Source organism: Pelobates fuscus, chromosome 7, assembly GCF_036172605.1.
Source record: "Pelobates fuscus isolate aPelFus1 chromosome 7, aPelFus1.pri, whole genome shotgun sequence".
NCBI lineage: Eukaryota > Metazoa > Chordata > Amphibia > Anura > Pelobatidae > Pelobates > Pelobates fuscus.
This window is the reverse complement of record NC_086323.1, coordinates 164,243,190-164,261,255: the sequence shown is the minus strand read 5'-3', so window position 1 is coordinate 164,261,255 and position 18,066 is coordinate 164,243,190. Positions and strand designations below refer to the sequence as shown.

Genomic DNA, 18,066 nt, shown 5'->3' with positions numbered 1-18,066 from the left:
GATGTATTTACTACCCTGGATACCTTACTGGTAGTATATAATTTGTGAAAGTTCTCATCTACCATTTAATAGATAGCTCCCTAATTTGGTATCCTTATACATGGCAATGTCACATAAGGATACCAAGGTGTAAGATAAAAATCCTGATGTTGGATTGGCATGTATAATGATACCACATTTGGGGCGATAACTACGAAACTGCTGAAAGAAGCTGTGAACATATCTACATAAAACTATGCTTATAATATATACATGTATATATGTATACATGCATAATATTCTTAGAAAAATGTGACACTAACACACACACTTAATGACACACAAATAGACACAAAGACTGACACATAAATGCAAACACTCACTGACACACACACACAAACACAAATTGACCTACACACAAACAGAATCATTCACAGATTCTGTTTGTGTCCGGATATATAAAGTCATAATCCAGAAACCTGTGCACAAGGCAAAATGCCGTTGACGGATGTTTCAAATGTATCACAAAGAGCAGCCTCCAGCAGCCCTTGTTGTACACACAGCTCCCTGGTGGGTCGCTCATCACTACATCGCTTATTACTACACTACAGTGCAACCTGCCAGCAGTCGTGTGCAGAACTCCACGCAATTCTGCAGTATTTATCTAGTTCACGCAGCGACAGCGGGTCGGATGCCCATTGCTAACAGGAATTTTGTGATGAGCCAGTCTTGTGCAGGGGTTGAGCCTATTTAGCCAGCAGACTATTGGTTGCAGACCCCTGCCTTACTCTAAAGTGCAAACATTTCCATCGGTTAGGTAGTTTTATAATATCTACAAGGTAAATGTGAGAAGTGGAAAGTGCAAATAATTCTGGTAGTACAATGTATAGATGACATTTAATTTACTTTTAAACTAATTACACTTACATGTATCATTATTATATTATAAAAATATCCTATTCTTGCTAAGTCATCGGTTATGAAACTCTCTACCCAAATACCTGATTTTCTTCATGAGACACTCTCATCTGTTCCTTCAAAACAGACATCCTAGCAGCTTCCTCCTTCCGAAGCACTCTTTCTTTCTTCAGTTCTGGGCTCCAAAACGTTTTGATGCTATTCATGGAAGAACCCAACTTGCTGTCCTTAATATCCAGTTCTTTTCTCAGAAGCTCATTTTCTCTTTGCAGGTCTTTCAGTTGCACTTGAAGATCAAGCATGGTGCTATCTCTCACTTGCCTTAGCATAGAAGGAACTTGATGATGGTGATGGTGATGAGAAGCACTGGTTAAGCCTACATGATCGGTGTAAGATAGGACGTCAGTATGTGATAGGCCAGCTGAAGCAATATTTGGACTGCTGCCCATGGCTGTGACTCTCCCACCGTACATCGCTCGGTTAGTAGCTCTTCCAAGAGTCATGGTGCCTTTTGGGTATGTTGTAGAAGCTACTCCCTCGTGATCACTCAGGTACATGGGTCCAGAAGTTGCATAGGCCGCATTAAGTGACTGGATATTCTCCATTGACAAGGTCTTACCCGCTCCTCCTCCTCCTCCTCCACCACTGCTTGTTCGTCTGTGGCCCAGACGTGGAGATCTTGGCAAACGAGGTGATCTGGAAGGACTGCCTTCCAGATTAGTGATTGTACGAGCGCTTCCGTACATGGCTGGGCTGTAATGTGGCACCAGGCAAGGGCACTGTAATAGTATTTCCAAATAATGTTTTACGCTTTGAAGACTCAGACTGCTACAGGTGGCTTCATTGTCTTCTTTCATTAGGCGTCATTTCGCCATACCAGGTGCATATCTAGAAAACGTGTAAAATAAAAACTGTTACTTTGGCATCAATTATACATAATTAGCACTTAAAAAGATTTACACATACAATTAAAATGTTCTGTCAGATGCAAATGAAGAAAAAAAAAACCAACAGAGCGGTGGATGAAAAAAGCATGTTATTAAACAAAATGTGCAATAACACAGTACAAAGCTAAATATCCAAATGTTGCATGAAGTCAAACACAAATATCAAAGTTCATATTAATACTTTTAATTTATTCTTCTATTTAATATACTAAATATTTGGGATGCAGCAACATAATGTTAAGTGGTATACTCTCATGGATGCATTTGAAACATATTTGCCTTGAAAACATCAATTTCCACTTCCAAATTAAGGGGACTAAGAGGGATAATAAGTGGGTGGTCTTGGACAAAAGGAGAATTTCTGGGATTGAAAAAGAAGTTGCCAAGAACCAATTAGGAGAGACCAGACATAAACACGCAGACCTGTCTCTACGAAGAAAAGAAGATGATGGTATAACCCAATGTTTTTTCAGTCACTTGCCAAAACAAAACACCCCAGATTGAGCCCGGTAAGATATTACATATGCACAAGTGTCCTTTAACAAGCCTAATTTACTCATTTTAATCCATTATTTCCAAGTGGAACATTAGAGATGGACAACAGGCAGTGGGCATAACGTTTCAAGCCTAAGCAAGATCAAGTATATAATATATAATAATAGTAGAACAGACCTTGAAGTCTAAAAGTGTTTCCTTTTAGTATAGGTACAATTTTACTTAGCTCAGTAAGAGTTGCTGTCTCTCCTGTAACTGTAGTGGGTTATTAAAAGAACACTTCAAGCGCCATAACCATTTTGGCACAGTGGAATACAGGTAAGAAGTCAAAATAAACTGGGGTGGAACATTTTAATGTCCCCACTGCATCACACATGGACATCAGGTGGGTGCTCTGAAATTGATACTAGGGGTAGACTAGGGTATCAACCCTTCCAAACCGCCACCCATGGGTGGCTGTGGAGCTATTACATAGTAACTGGAGGCAGGACATAATGTCCCCACCCATTAGCAGGCAGGAAGCCAAACAACTAACCAAGGGGGTGGATATAGTGTCCCACACCATGGCTCACACCAATTAGTGGGGCCTTTTTAGCGAGTGGGCAAAACTGCTAGCTTTAAATCTCTAGTAGACATGCCATAGGGCGATGGGGGCACAGGAAAGTGTAAAACCTCCCTTATAGTAATATGGGGACTTGTTGACTGCCCTAGGATGTTTTATCTTGTTTTGTTTTTTATGTGACGGCTGGTTAGGAAGCGCTAGCCACCTGTCACAAAAGCAACTCTCAAAACTTCAAGGGTTTTTAATTATGTGCCAAGGGAGCCTCTCTGCTGGAATTAAGGTAAGGAGAGAAAGGTTTCTAGCCCTTTATTCAGATTTGTATTTCTAACACAATAGGGTTCCCTTCATTTTACTCCATTTCATTTTATTCCAGCCTTCACTATCTATGGTGTCCTAGAAAACACACACAAACATGCACTGATCAGACATAACATTAAAGACACTGACAGATGAAGTGAATAACTTTGATTGTTGCAGACCACATACACCTGTTCATGGCAACAGTGTTCCCTGATGGCAGAATAATGCACCCTACCACACTGGAAAAATTGTTCAGGAATTGTTTGAGGAACATGACATGAGTTCAAGGTGTTGGTCTTGGTCTCCAAATTCCACAGATCTCAACTCGATTGAGCATCTGTGGGATGTGCTGGAACAACAAATCCGATCCACGAAGGCCCTATCTCGCAACTTGCAGGACTGAAAGGATCTGCTACTAATGTCTTTGTGCCAGATACCTGGACATGTTCTTGTGGAGTTCATGCCTCAATGTATCAGAGCTGTTTTGGCAGCAAAAGGGAGACCTACACAATCTTAGGCAAGTGATTTAATTGTTGTGACAGATCAGTGTACAACTACTGTGGATGGTATTGTGAGATTTTAGCCTACAATGAATGCAATTTTACGGAACACTCACAGTGAATTATCATAGTCAATTTATTTCCTACAGACCCCAATCTCTTGCTGTATAATGTATCTATGTACACAGGAGTGATGTATCTTTCCACTCATAACGCAAGTTACAATAAAATCACCGAAAATAAATCAAAAGCAAGCAGTGGGAAGGAAGATCTGAAAATCTTCGGTCAGTGCACAGAACTTAGGAAAGTAAAATATAAGGCTGTCTGGGAACACTTCAAAGGGATGATGGAAGTTTCCACGGCAGTCAAGTAAAAGAAAGAGTATTCAAAAGCGCGGAACAGCAGGAAGCCATTACCCAGGGCGAGAACACTATTTTTTGCAATGAACCTCAAATTGCAGTATGCAGGTGGTCTCGAGAGTAGGTGAGATCGCCCTACCCATGTGAACGCAATAGAGTTAATATATGGGGTTATTATTCACTAAACAGGGACTTCTGGAAAATTGACAAAGGAATTTAATGTTTTATTCAAGTTTTTTTTATTTAAAGAAGCAAAATTGAATATGTAAACGTAGCAATAAATTTGCATACTATGTAAGGTATTAAAGGAACATATCAAGCGCCATAACTATTTCAGCATGACCTAGGAATGACCTAGCATTATCCTAGACTAACATTTCCCAATTGGTGTTCAGAGGCCCCCTAGGATCCACAAGAAAAAAATTAGGGTTCCACCGGGATTTTCCCATGGGGTGGCCCAAGCACTTAGGGCCACCCAATGGGTATACTGAACAGGGACCCGGTCAGGTGCCGTGGTCTTTTAATAGCGCCACCAGGCCCCTGTAGTATTGGATGCTGGGCGGAACTGACAGCAAATCACTTTCTCCCAGACTTAGAGCTCCAAGCAGAACTGAGAGAAAGCAGGAAGGGGGAGAGCTGCTGCCAACCTCGTAACACCAGCCTCAGCCAGCAGCACTCCAAGCAAGCCACCCTCGTGCAGAAAAAAGGTAAGCTAACAGGAGAGTGGCTGCAAATATAAACATGACCTCTGTATCAAAGAGTGTGTGTGTGTGTGTGTGTGTGTGTGTGTGCCTGTGTTTCAAGGTGTGTGTGTATGTGTCTCTTTGTGTGTACATCTGTGTGTCAGTGTGGAAATGTGCCAGCTTGTTTATCTGTGTATGTGTGTATCTGTATGCTAGTGTATGTATCTGCGTGTATCAGTCTGTGTGTGTGTGTGTGTGTGTGTGTGTGTGTGTGTATCTGTGTGTCAGTGTGTGAATGTGTCAGTTTGTTAATCTGTCAGTGCCAGTGTGTGCGTGTGTGTATGTTTGTGCCAGTGTGTGTGTGTATCTGGGTCAGTGTGTATATGACGGTGTGTATGTGTTGGTGTGTTTCTATGTTGTTGGGTTGTTCCACGTTGTCGGTACACTATGTAAAAGGGTCGAACAGAAAAAAAAATAATTGGGAACTCCTGTCCTAAACTAAGTAGTTAAATCATTTAAAGTGATAATCTAAGCACCAAAACAACATTAGCAGTTTTATTGTATAGATCATGCCCTTGTTTGCCATTTGGTGATAAAGGGTTACTTTAGCCCTTTTGAGAAAGCTGTTATATACCCTATTAGGCACTGATGAGAAGGACACCCCTCCCAATTTGCAGTGAAACCTGCACAAAAATAAGTTTTACTCATCTGGAAGTCAGCTCTGGGCAAAGTTTCTGGTGCTGATATTCTGTGCCTCCTCCAACGTCACTAGGGCCGTGCGTGGTCCAATCACAGGCTTCTCATAGAAAAGCCTGTGATTGAACCACTTTGCCATCTGAAAGTGCATGTGCTCTCTCTGGGCTGGCATGGAGAGGGAGGCGGAGCGAAGGAGCGGACAAGAGACTGGAAAGTTTAAAGGGAAAAAAAATGTGATACAGAGGAATGTGGGAGGAAATGCAGAGTGGGTGGGAGGGGAGAACTAGCTTTTCCCTTGCAGGTGGTCTGCCTGCAACAGGTAGTTTTCTACATCTGTTGTGTGCATGCAGTGTGCACTAATAGACACAGAATTGACATTGCCAGAACAGAGTTTTGAGCTGCCAATGTCACATGTCCCGGGGATGCACCTAGCACCCAGCACCTAATTACAAATATCTCAGAATGTGCCGTTTTAAAGTTGAAAACAATGCACATACTGACTCCTACCACCATGACCACTTCAAATGATGACTGAAGTGATCATGGTGGTTGGAGTAATCTTTTAACTCAATTTTGTTTCTGTTTATGCAACCATAACTACACCTCCCTTGGCTGTGACTCACTCAGCCGGTGTTCTATCAAATTCCCCTACCTCGTGAAAATCCCCTACCCTCGTCACTTCCGGTGAGGGGAATCAGCTGGATCCTGTGAGGAGTAGCAGGAGTGCTAGCACGCATGTGCAGCACAGGATCCAGCTGATTTCCCTCACCGGAAGTGACAAGGGTAGGGGATTTTCATGGGTAGGGAAATTTGATGGAACACAGGCATAGAAAGATTGTGAAGGGAGGTTTGACTAGGGCTGCATAAACAAAGTGATTTAAACTCCTAAATGGCAGAGAATTGAGTAGTGAGACTGCACTTGCATGATCCTTACACCAAAACTGCTTCATTAAACTAAAGCTGTTTGGGTGCCTATAGTATACCTTTAACCCCTTAAGGACCAAACTTCTGGAATAAAAGGGAATCAAGACATGTCACACATGTCATGTGTCCTTAAGGGGTTAAGAATAGTTTGAATCCTTACCTAGGCTTTCCTGGGCAGCTACAGCACTGGATGCACCTGGTTGTTAGTTAAGAAAGGCCATTCAGGGCTACTCTCATTGGCTGAGAGCATCATCTGAGAAGCTGGATATGGTGTGGGCTGCCAGAGACCCAGGTAAGTTGTAAAACCAGTCTTATATGTTTTGACTACAAAGTCTGGAAGGGCATCCATGCATCCATGCAGAAAAATGGAGGTAAACTGTCCAGGATAAAAGTGGCAAAACAGAAAGATCAAGGGGGAAAAAAAGCAAAAAAAAAATAACAAGACACTGCGAAAACTGCAAAAAACAGTTTGTAAATGTACATCCAATCAGGTCAGCCAGAGCTCCAATACAATAGCCTTCCGTATCCTCACTCGCAACACCATAAGAAATGGACATTTTAGAACAAAATAGCCAATATGGAATTAAATAATCAATTAATTTTTCAGCTATGATACATAGGCCTAACATTTACAATTCTCTTGCTAATGCACCACAACATCCGGCATTGTAATTAAATCATATGGCACATGTGTTGTGTATATATATGTTCTAATCCCTCTAATGCCACAAGGTAGAGTCTGAAGAAAGTGTTTATGTAGCATCCTTGTGTGGTGATTTTAGAACATGGAGAGAGGGTTAAAATAAAAATGGGTTGTGAGTTGAATGAGTGAGGACATTATTTGGTTTCAGGTGTTCTGTCAATATCGATCTACCAGATAGAAAACAGAATAAAAAACCTACATACCAGATCCTAGATAAAAACACATTCGTTTAAGCTACGTAGAGGCAGTAGGTGTCAAACATATTGCTAGAATTCTTGTACTGTGCTTTCTATTTTTCAACAGTTTTCTGTGAAAATATAGTGATGGAAAAGTTAACAGTGGGTGGTCTAAATAATAGCCATATGTATAGCTTTAAAAGCTTATTACATGTTGAAAAACAATTACCCCTTCCTGATTCTTTTCTGTGCCCTTTTTTCCTCTGGAGAACAATTGAAGAAAAAAATAAATCGGAGAATACAATTAAAAATGTAAAAAATAAAACATTGTTTTAGCTTTTTGCCACAGAACGCAGCTCCTACCCTATCCCACTTATTTACACACACTAAATCCACTACCACTACACTGAATCCACTACAAACACTGCACCCTCTACACACACATCTTTTTCATCCACTACACACAGAACTGGGGCTGGCGGAGTGGAATGCGCTGGGTTTTCCAATATGCAGGGACTTTACTACTAACACGTTTAACCATGCAGATGGTGGGAGTGGTCTGATGGGTCAGTCTGTCCGGGTAATATGTATATATGCCTCTAGCACTAGTCTTGTGGCACCCAAGTCAGGAAATGTTAGATGCCTATAATGTGGTAGTCCAGTGACTTTTACTAGTTCATTTATCAGTGTTTAAGCTTAAAGGGATTCTATAGCACCAGGAAAACAAAGCCGTTTTCCTAGCACTTTAGAATCCTACAATTCCTCGAGCCCGTCCCTTCCCGTGACACAGAAGGGGTTAAAACCCATTCAGTCACTTACCTGAATCCAGCGCTGATGTCCCTCGGCCCTGGGTCAGGCTCTGCCCACGCTCTTGACGTCGACGGGGGAGACCTAATGCGCATGTGTGGCAATGGCTGCGCTCGGATTAGGATGTCCCCATAGGAAAGCATTATTTAATGCTTTCTAATGGGGAAAAATCTGACGTCCAGCGTCAGATACTGGACCAAAGGTGGAGTTAACCCTGGAAAGTAATCATTGCAGTTTCTCAATAATTGCAATAATCACTATTACAGGGTTAAGGAAACTCAATATTGGATCTCTAAACGTATTTGCCTCGTGCACCTAAAACTGTTCCAGAGATTGTTTAATTTTAAAAACCAAACAAAATGAGGCAAAGGTTAGCATTATGTGTCATGTTATTCTGCCATCACTGTTTTGTGTTTTTATGTTGATGCTTGTTTCCTATGGCTTGTACACTTATCTATGTCTCAATAAAAATTAATTGACAATAAATAAATAAATAAATATATATATTTATTTATTTAGCACACACAAAAAAATATTATTATGGGATGTATTTGTGATGCATATTGAACTTGCAGCTAAGAGAAAAAAAAAACATATTCCAAAAGACTAGTTATTTGAGATGAATACTTTGTTTTTCTCAGGCTGTTTTTTCTGGATTACATCTTGCTATCCTCTTTAAATCACCAAATATCTATGTTTTGTTAAAACAACCTTAAGTGTCTATCAGATAAAGCAGATAAGCGCATGTCTGCCTACCTGCACAGTCTAACAAGAATTAAAACCCACAAGGAGCACTAGTAACACAATTAACCTCAGACAGAAAACAGACTACAGAATCGTAAAGAATACAAGAACAAGACATCAATAGTACGCAATGAAGACATGCTTGCTATTTAGGTGAAAAACAAAAGAAAATGTGAAATAGAGGAAATGTAATGATAAACAACATATGCTTTAACACTGATATAATTTACAAAAAGGGGGAAAATCTCTCGGACAGAAAAAAAAATATATATACTCTACAAACAATTATTTTTTAAAACAGTTAAATGTATTTTTATTACATGGAAATATCAAGTCTTAAATCCATAACAATTAAATTAATCATCAAGAAACCCAATCAACCTATATCTTATTAACTAAGGCTTTATCAATTTGACAGGCACAGGTTTTAGAATCCAAACCAATAGAACTCAGATGGCTAAAGGTCTAGCAACGCATTTCGCTCGTTCGCTCAAACCTTAGTTAGCACTAATCCGCCCCAATCAAGAACCTCAGAAATGTGAGAATATTTTATACTACTGACATTTCAAGTATAACGAAACCAACCTGCTTACTCCTGATAAGATGCAGTGCAAGAAATCCTGGGTATCGGTTTCCACCAAAAGAAGGAAAAAAACAGGAATTTTCCTAGTGTCTGGGTGAAGGTGTTAGATATTGCTCTTTCTCACTGAGCTCTAAATATAAAATGTAACCACAAAGCAAATCTATTCATCCGCTCATATCAGATATAAAGGTGATGGGTACATCTCTCCCTGCTTCCCCCATGCAGCAGATGTTTCTCCCGTTCAGACTCTCGTGTTAATTCGTTGAACGCATCTCTCACCATCAACATATTCAATACGATGTAAATATGCCTCAGGTATGAAACAAATTAGGTGCAGGATCTGTAGGGTGGGCAGGTATTGCTCTGCTGTTGTTGCACTATTTATAGATTGAAAGTGCTGTCATGTTAGGGCTGCAAAGACTCATTTGTAATGCTTTGCAGTTTACACAACTGGGAGGGACGTACCGCTATATTTCATTATTCACAACAAGCCGGAGACAGAGAGAGACAAGTTTGCTGATAGATGAAGAATGATTTTTTTTTCTCTTTTTTAACAGCGATTAAATGCTTTAGCAAAGGCAGCCCAGACTTCAAAATAACAGCAGCCTTTTTCTGTTGGCTGATTGGCAACTAAACTGAGGCCCCACAAAAATTGAACCTGGGAGAAAGGATTGGTTTTAGTTTTTAAAAATTACCTCTATTTGTTAATCCCATCAGTGAGCAATGCTCGGCTATGTCTCTTGGTACTGAAAGGGTTAAATGGTTACTGTATATGCAAGGTAAGAAGTTCGGTGTTTCAAGATGAGATGAAACGCTACGTTATAGAAGGGATTGTAGTAGATACATGAAATAACCTTCCAGGAGAAGTAGAGAAAGCTAACATGGTAAATAAATTAAACACTATTTAGATTGTGGTTTCCTGAAGAACAACAAAGTAATATTAACTCCTAGAATTGGCCAACTAAATGAGACAATTGGCTCTTATCTGCTGACACCGTACATTAAGATAAAGATTTTTACTCATACTATATGCAAATGGTAAGCTGCATGGTTTCCTTCTAAAAAAGTGTTTGACAAAGTATACACAAACATGCTTTCAAAAGTCATCTGTCACCTACACGCTGATCACGCTGTCCTGTCTGGGGACTGTTCCCTGGTGTCCTCAAGTGCAACACACCAGGGAACAAAAATCAGGATGGTGAGACAGGACTTTAACAGAGGAACTGTCTTACTGAAAGTGAGAGACTTGGAACGCCTGTGGTTGTGTGTAGTGTTGGTTTTGAATGCAGGGCTATTTTTGTGTGTAATGTTGGTGTTTATTCACACATAGACATATATAACAACAGACATACATATAGAAGCACACAAACAATGACACACATGCACAGATACACATATATATATCTCCACAAACTTTGACACACATAGAAAAACTACAAATGTGTCCTCCGGGCCGTGGTGCATCTGGCTTAAAAGTTATCCTCCCTGCAACTCTGTATCCTTTTATTGCATGGCAAGGCCAGAGGTGGCCACGCTCTATATCTTGCAATAGGGTTTAAATTGTATCTGTGTAAGGGCAAGAGCATTTGTGTCCTCGAAAAGAGGACCAGATGATAAAATAAGTTATCTGTTTTGAGGATATATTTATTTTTAGGATTTTTCTAGGTTCATTATTTTAGATCAACAGCAAAATGTGACATGAAAAAAGGTGATATATTCAGAAATTACTAGGAAACCCTTATATCCAGTAGATATTAGTAGTAAGGGTTAGTCAGCGTTGGTGGTACCAATTCCACCCTAGGGCTTAACCCCAATTAACTAAGAATGATTTCATTTCAAGAGATCCCAGAAGGAGATCCCTAGATTGGTATTTATAAGGAACACTTTGCAGTCCTAAGAGTGAATTCAGCTGTGATCGAATAGGGGGGGAATAGATACAAATTGGTAACAAAGTAATTCACTTTGTTGATTATGCAGTAGTTTATTAGGCTTTATTTATTTGTTGCCAAAATGAAAACTGACATAAAGTGTAACTCTGTTTACCAATTAAATCAGGAAATCTATTAACGTAATGGGAGTATCAATAATCCCTCTAAAGAATATGAGTCAGACTCCCATTTCTGGGTCTGTTTTATAGTAATACAATACAATTATCTAGTCCAATCACAAGGTGGGGTCTGCTCTCAACAAGATTAAAAAGGGAAAGGTTCACTAAACGGTTACTTCCTACATAGACAACCTAAAATGGGGATATCAAGAGAGTATTGCCACAATAAGGATTATGCTAGTTATAGAGAGGGGAATAGGGATAGGTATAGGGGGTTACAGCATCCACAGTGAGGGGAGAGGGGTATCAAGGAAAATAGTAGAATCCACAATACAAAAAGGAGAGAATACTATAACTCTTCCTGCCTGCACCTTAAAGGGAAACTCCAGTGCCAGGAAAACAATCCGTTTTCCTGGCACTGCAGGTCCCCTCTCCCTCCCACCTCCCATGCCTGGTTGCTGAAAGGGTCAAAACCCCTTCAGTGACTTACCAGAGGCAGCGACATGTCCCACGTCGCTGCTTCTTCTTCAGTCGCCACTCCTCCTCTGAATTACGTCAGCCGGTGGGCGAGACTGTCCCGCCCACCGGCCAGGGAGACCTAATGCGCATGCGCAGCAATGCCGCACATGCGCATAAGAGCTCCCCATTGAAAATGCTTTACAATTCTTTCCTATGGGGTTTTGAGCGACGCTGGAGGTCCTCATACGGCGTGAGGACGTCCAGCGACGCACTAGCACAGGTTTTCTGTGCTATGAAGCAGGAAGTGCCCTCTAGTGGCTGTCTAATAGACAGTCACTAGAGGTGGAGTTAACCCTGCAAGGTAATTATTGCAGTTTATAAAAAAACTGCAATAATTACACTTGCAGGGTTAAGAGTAGTGGGAGTTGGCACCAGACCACTCCAATGGGCAGAAGTGGTCTGGGTGCCTTGAGTGTCCCTTTAATAGGGGCTTAAATGCTGTATAGATCCATTGCTGTTCTGACAAATATACTCGCTGCAGCTACCTGCCAAACGCTAGACTAAATGGTAGAGTGAACCTCTCCTAGTTCTCCCTGCCTGCACCTTCATGGGTGCTAGTAATATCAGCTATCATATCTGCAGCTACCTGCCAAATGCTAGGCTAAATGGTAGAGTGCACGTCTCCTAGTTCTCTCTGTCTGCATCTTCGTGGGTGCTAATAATAGGATGTAACTCAAGTTACTCCTATCTGAGTGACCAATACCTTCCATATCTATCCTTGTGGCTATCCCCATAAAATTCGCATATTCTATCACAGCTGAATTCACTCTTAGGACTGTAGTGTTCCTTATAAATACCAATCTAGGGATCTCCTTCTGGGATCTCTTGAAATCTAATCATGAAAAAAGGTGACACAAGCAACAAGTTCAAAATAATCACAAACTATTTTTCATTTTTAAAGTAAAGGAAAGGGTCTTATGACCCCTAAATAAGAAGCTTAAAGAGCAGCAGGACTTCAGGACACATAAGTCGCCCATCAATTCCAACCAGGGACTCCACACCTTATGTAATAAAGGGGTGGTTGAGTGCACAAGATCCATGAATTAGTCAATTTCTTATTATGTTTAATTTTTGCAATTAAAACATTCCTCTGGGAGGGGGGCAAACTCCTGAGCCAAACAGAGAAGGGCCCTTTTAGCCAATAATACAATATTGTTGATTAGCCTCTGTTGAAAGGCCTGTGGAAGATATACGGCAAAAATTAACACATCAACCCCGTCCTCCCCCCCTCCACCCCACCCTTCCCCCCAAAAATTGCTTGGGGCATCCTCACCACATGAAGTAACATGCACCACTCTGTCCACAGGACCACCAATATACATCTGTGAAAGAGTGGCACATAAAGTGCACCTGAGACTTTTTAATATCAGCTCACCACCACATGTCCTCCCAACTTCCTCCCTCAAGGCAAGAGGCTCTGCCCCCCTGTCATGTAACATATACAAAGGCAACCCCGGTTGAAGATATAGAGCCCAGTGCTGAACAAAGTGTAGAAAAGAGGCCTTCACAAAATTATTATTTTTTTATATATATCAATAAGAAACATTCTATAGGGCAAATAAAAAGTACCAAGAAAATTCTTTTTAAAAGTTATAATAAAGAATTTAAAAATAATGCAACTGCAAAACTACAATACTAATTAATGCTAATCTATCATTAATACTAGTAATGATACTAGTGGTTAGCCAATTGAATTGAGAATAACATAGTGGCTTCAGTCAGGCACATTCTAATTCACAAACAGGATCGATCCACTAAACAGTTATTCAAACCTGAATTGCAACATTTAAACGGTTGAAAATTACCATAACAACATAAAAAAAATGCTGCAACTAAATGACTGCCTCTTCACCCACAGATGCCTAATTTATGTAAACCGTGTGCGTGCATGAAAAGCACATCCTTCTATTCCATTCCCCAGGTCTGGAGGAAGCCCTAGACACTACCACACATATGTACAGTCAGTTACAAACACTACAATTAGCATAACGACTGTGGTTATGGTACAAGGTGTTAGCCAAATAGCCAAGACCCTATGAAAAAACATTTCCAATTAACCAGTCAGAGGCCGAAATAGTGGACTAGAGAAGAAGTAGTCAAAACTACTGAGAGCATACACATTAAGATCTTGAATAATTACATGATAATAGTGAGAATTTTTTTTTTTTTTTAAAGGTAAAAAAATAAAAACAGAAAGGAATTTTCTCTTGGCAGGCTTAGCATACCGTTTCTTTCTCTATTCGAACAGAAACATTGTGTGGTTTTTATTAGGTTAGGTTACAATCAACTAATTTATTTTAGAGCACAAAGGGTTACATACCCCAAAATACATAACACCATTATAAAATGTACATATTCACAACATGGGAGTCTTATTAGGAAAAAATATAATTATACATTCCGTATTAGGAAAGTTGTGCTATTCTAACAATATGATTGGTTATTGATTACGCAGCATTCATTGGCAATAGCACATTTTTGCTAACAAAGAACTATGGTTTTAGCTATTTCCCCAAGCTTTGCTGAAATTTTCTTTCAGAAAGTAGCCTTGCGATAGCAGACTGGTTTGATTGAGAATTTACAGCAAGCTAAAGAAAAATCCATGAAGGTAATGAGACTTCACAACAAGCAGGGAATCAAGGACACTAGAGATGATTAGCAGAAATACAAAATGAAGTCTACGGTACAAAATGGAAGGACTGCTGTTTTATTCTCTCAGAATAAAAACACTGTAAAGCACTTAATTAGGAAGGATAAGGTAATTGGGTTGATGAGTCAGCAGATTATGACCGAGAAGAACAGCAAAGTAGTAGGTGTGCCCGTCAATAGCGAGTGCTGTCTGTGGCCTCATCCCATTGGCTGGCCCAAAACCAACCATAGGGTGTAGTGCAACCTGGTAAAGCATAGGGCAGGGGAAATAGGGAAAAAAAAAGTTATGGGGATGGTCTTTAATATATGGTGATCTCTCTCTCTGGGGCTTAGGATTGTGGAATGAGTATATACATTGTAAAGGTTGCACTTCTGCATATAACAAAGGTGTGGGTGCTCTAGCAACAGTGGAGGTACATTTGGTAATAAGGTACATTCCTAATCTAAATAGCAAGTATAAATCTAGGCCCACAATAATGACACCGTAACGTTTCTGGGCATTTAGCCAAACAAGGATATGGTTGGCACAGGAGGCATTCATATCTAGGTTTTCTCATGCGACACTTCAAGGCCAGATATACAGATATAGTGAAACAAGTCTTCCACACCAAAAAAAATACAAATGTTTGAAAGCAATGAGAAAGAAGAGAGTTAGCAAAAACAGATGTGTGCCTTAGAAATGCCAAGTACACCTAGAAAAAAAAATGGCAGCTGAGAACAAAATGGTGATCAGTCATGCTCTCTCCTAGTGAGTAGATGTACCTCAATTTTCCTCACAGTCTTTCCACAGTCTTTATTCTTGTGATAGTGATTCTAATACATTTTAATCTACAATATTTTATATCATTCCCCCTTGGAACACTCGCTTACGTGTGAGAGAGGTATACATACTACATGATATAAAGCACTTAATTAGGAGGGATAAAGCAAGTGGTATTAGGGGTTTATAAAGGGGGTCTACAGTACTTTCTAGTCCAATGGTAAAAGGGGAAAGGCAGTGTTCAGAGTACATTACATGAACAATCTGCCTTGTGCATACATCCTCTAAGAATCAATGTAGTCAGGGCCGGCGCTGGCCTCCTGGGGGCGCCCACCGGGATACTCCCTGGTGGGCTGCCTGACCCTGTCTGGGTCCGCAGCGCTGGACGAGGGGCCCCAAGTTGCACTCCAACAGCGCCGGGTCAATCCTTAAGGCGCCCAAGGGTGGGGGCGCCAAGAGGATCCCTGTCACAGGGGGGCCAGGAGGTGGCCATCTGGCCACCTCAGGTCGCCCCCAATGCTTTGCTAAGTAAGGAAGAGCAGGCACCTGCTTACCTTAATGGCAGGTGCCTGCTCTGCCAACAAATCCCAGGAGAGGGGGACAGAGAACAAAGGCGGCTTGGGAGGCTGTTCACTCATAAATGGCAGTGAGTGATTTCACTCATAAATGGCAGTGAATTGAGCAGTGAGACTGCAGGGGCATGATCTATACACCAAAACTGCTTCATTAAGCTAAAGTTGTTTTGGTGACTAGAGTGTCGCTTTAATCCAAAATACCATTGAACCTATTTTAATATTACACCATGGAAATCATTCTCTATTTTATAGTCACTAACAGGATATCTAACTAAACCTCATACTCTGATACCTCCAAAATGCCCCTGTTAGTAAGGCCAGTCCTTATTTTTATCCCATTTAGCTGCATTATATAATACTAATCAGGTGTTCAAAATGTTCTCAGAACAATGCAATCTCTGGCCACACCCTCAGTAACAGCCCTAAAATGAAAATGTCTCCTTTGTACATTTTAAACGTTGCAAGGTATGTACTCTGTATGTCATGGAGAGGGAGGAAGGAATTACAAAATGGAAAATATCCTTACATCAGCCATTTTAGATTTCCATGGAAACATAGAATGTGGCAGCAAATAAGACCAATTCAGCCTATCTAGTCTACCCAATTTTCTAAATACTTTCCCTGGCATTATCTTATATCTAGGATAGCCTTGTGCCTATCCAACACATGCTTAAACTCCCTCCTGTTAACCTCTACCTCTTTAGCTGGAAGGCTATTCCATGCATCCACTACCCTCTCAGTAAAGTAATACTTCCTGATAATATTTTTAATATCAAGACTTCAGACTTATTAATGCTTCTGAGCGGCAATTTACAACTTTGCAGATATTCTAGATCAACATAAACAGTTGGAAAAGGGAAATTCTAGGACATAACAAACATCTAATACATCTTTGCCATTAAATAATATCTTCATCAGATAGTATGCAGCACCTACATATTCTGCGGTATTTTATAATTTTACAAAGAAGATAAAACAAATACACTCAGATAGAGCTATATAATAACTTCAGATTAAACACAGGTGCACTTTCACGCCTCACACAAACATCAATAAACATAACGTTTAGATATATTCCAGTGCAGATCATACCCTTCTATTTATTTTGGGCAAAAGACAATCATCACTGCTCAGGTGAAGTTATAACCACAAACAAATGTAATTCACAGGGATCCTGATCTCAAAACTCATTCAAGGAAGCTTCATATAGGAGCATAGACAAAATATGTTATTTTAATTCATAACCAAACAACAACGAGCAAAAATAACAAAATCTCGAACATCAGTTTTTACAAATAACAAATTTAACAAGTATAAATATAGTCATAAGTTAACAGACTAAATAACAGCACTCAGCTAAAGAAATAATTTAACAGTTGAATATGAATACTGGACGATACTTTAAACTTTATATTAATTTATAATTTATTATATTAATTACATTACACTCATTATGCTGGGGATTTAGGATTAATTAGAGATAGTCAAAATATAGCCTTACTGCCAACAAGCACTACAGATTTACAGGAAAGCCAGAAAGTAAACAATCTTTAAATGACTCAAAACATTTGTAAAATAAAGCATCCAACCAATTTATTTCCAATTTACCATGGCAGGGGTTCAGAATGGGACATACACATCTAGTAAAATCTACACATCTAGTAGCCACATCATCATTTCCATCGGGCCATCACTGAGACCCTCTCCTGCCTAGCCTGAGTTTGGGAACATGTGTTTGTCCTCTCATTTTTTATCACACAGACTTTTCCAGTTAACCAGTCAGAAGAAGAAATAGTGCATCTATAGGATTACGTCTCTGCAATATAAGCAAAGCAGTCAAAACGGATTCTGAGAGCATACACATTAAGATCACATTAATATATTCATGATATCAGTGAAATAACAAAATTACTATATGGAGACATATATATCTACATCATCTTAATCAAGTAATTTAATACAACATTGAAAAAAAACCAGAGAGTGCTCCTGTGTTTACATATATATATTTCCCATTTGGCAGAGTACAGGCGCACGGGGTCTCCATTCAGTCTGAGAAACTTGATCTGTGCATGGCCCCGGCCCTTCAGACTAAACACAACGATCTCCTGGAGAGAGAGAGAGAGCTGGCCCGGAGAAG

General features: G+C 40.1%; 1 protein-coding gene across 3 annotated transcripts in view; it reads right to left on the bottom strand.

Moving 5' to 3' along the window:
• ERC2 (ELKS/RAB6-interacting/CAST family member 2) overlaps positions 1-18,066 on the bottom strand; it is a 1,126,181-nt gene that overhangs the window by 1,091,686 nt on the left and 16,429 nt on the right. For all 3 annotated transcript variants that reach the window (XM_063426897.1, XM_063426898.1, XM_063426899.1), the window contains exon 2: positions 981-1,785. In XM_063426897.1, the coding sequence (XP_063282967.1) occupies positions 981-1,754 (774 nt within the window). In that variant the 5' untranslated portion in view covers positions 1,755-1,785. The remainder of the gene's footprint in view (positions 1-980; positions 1,786-18,066) is intronic.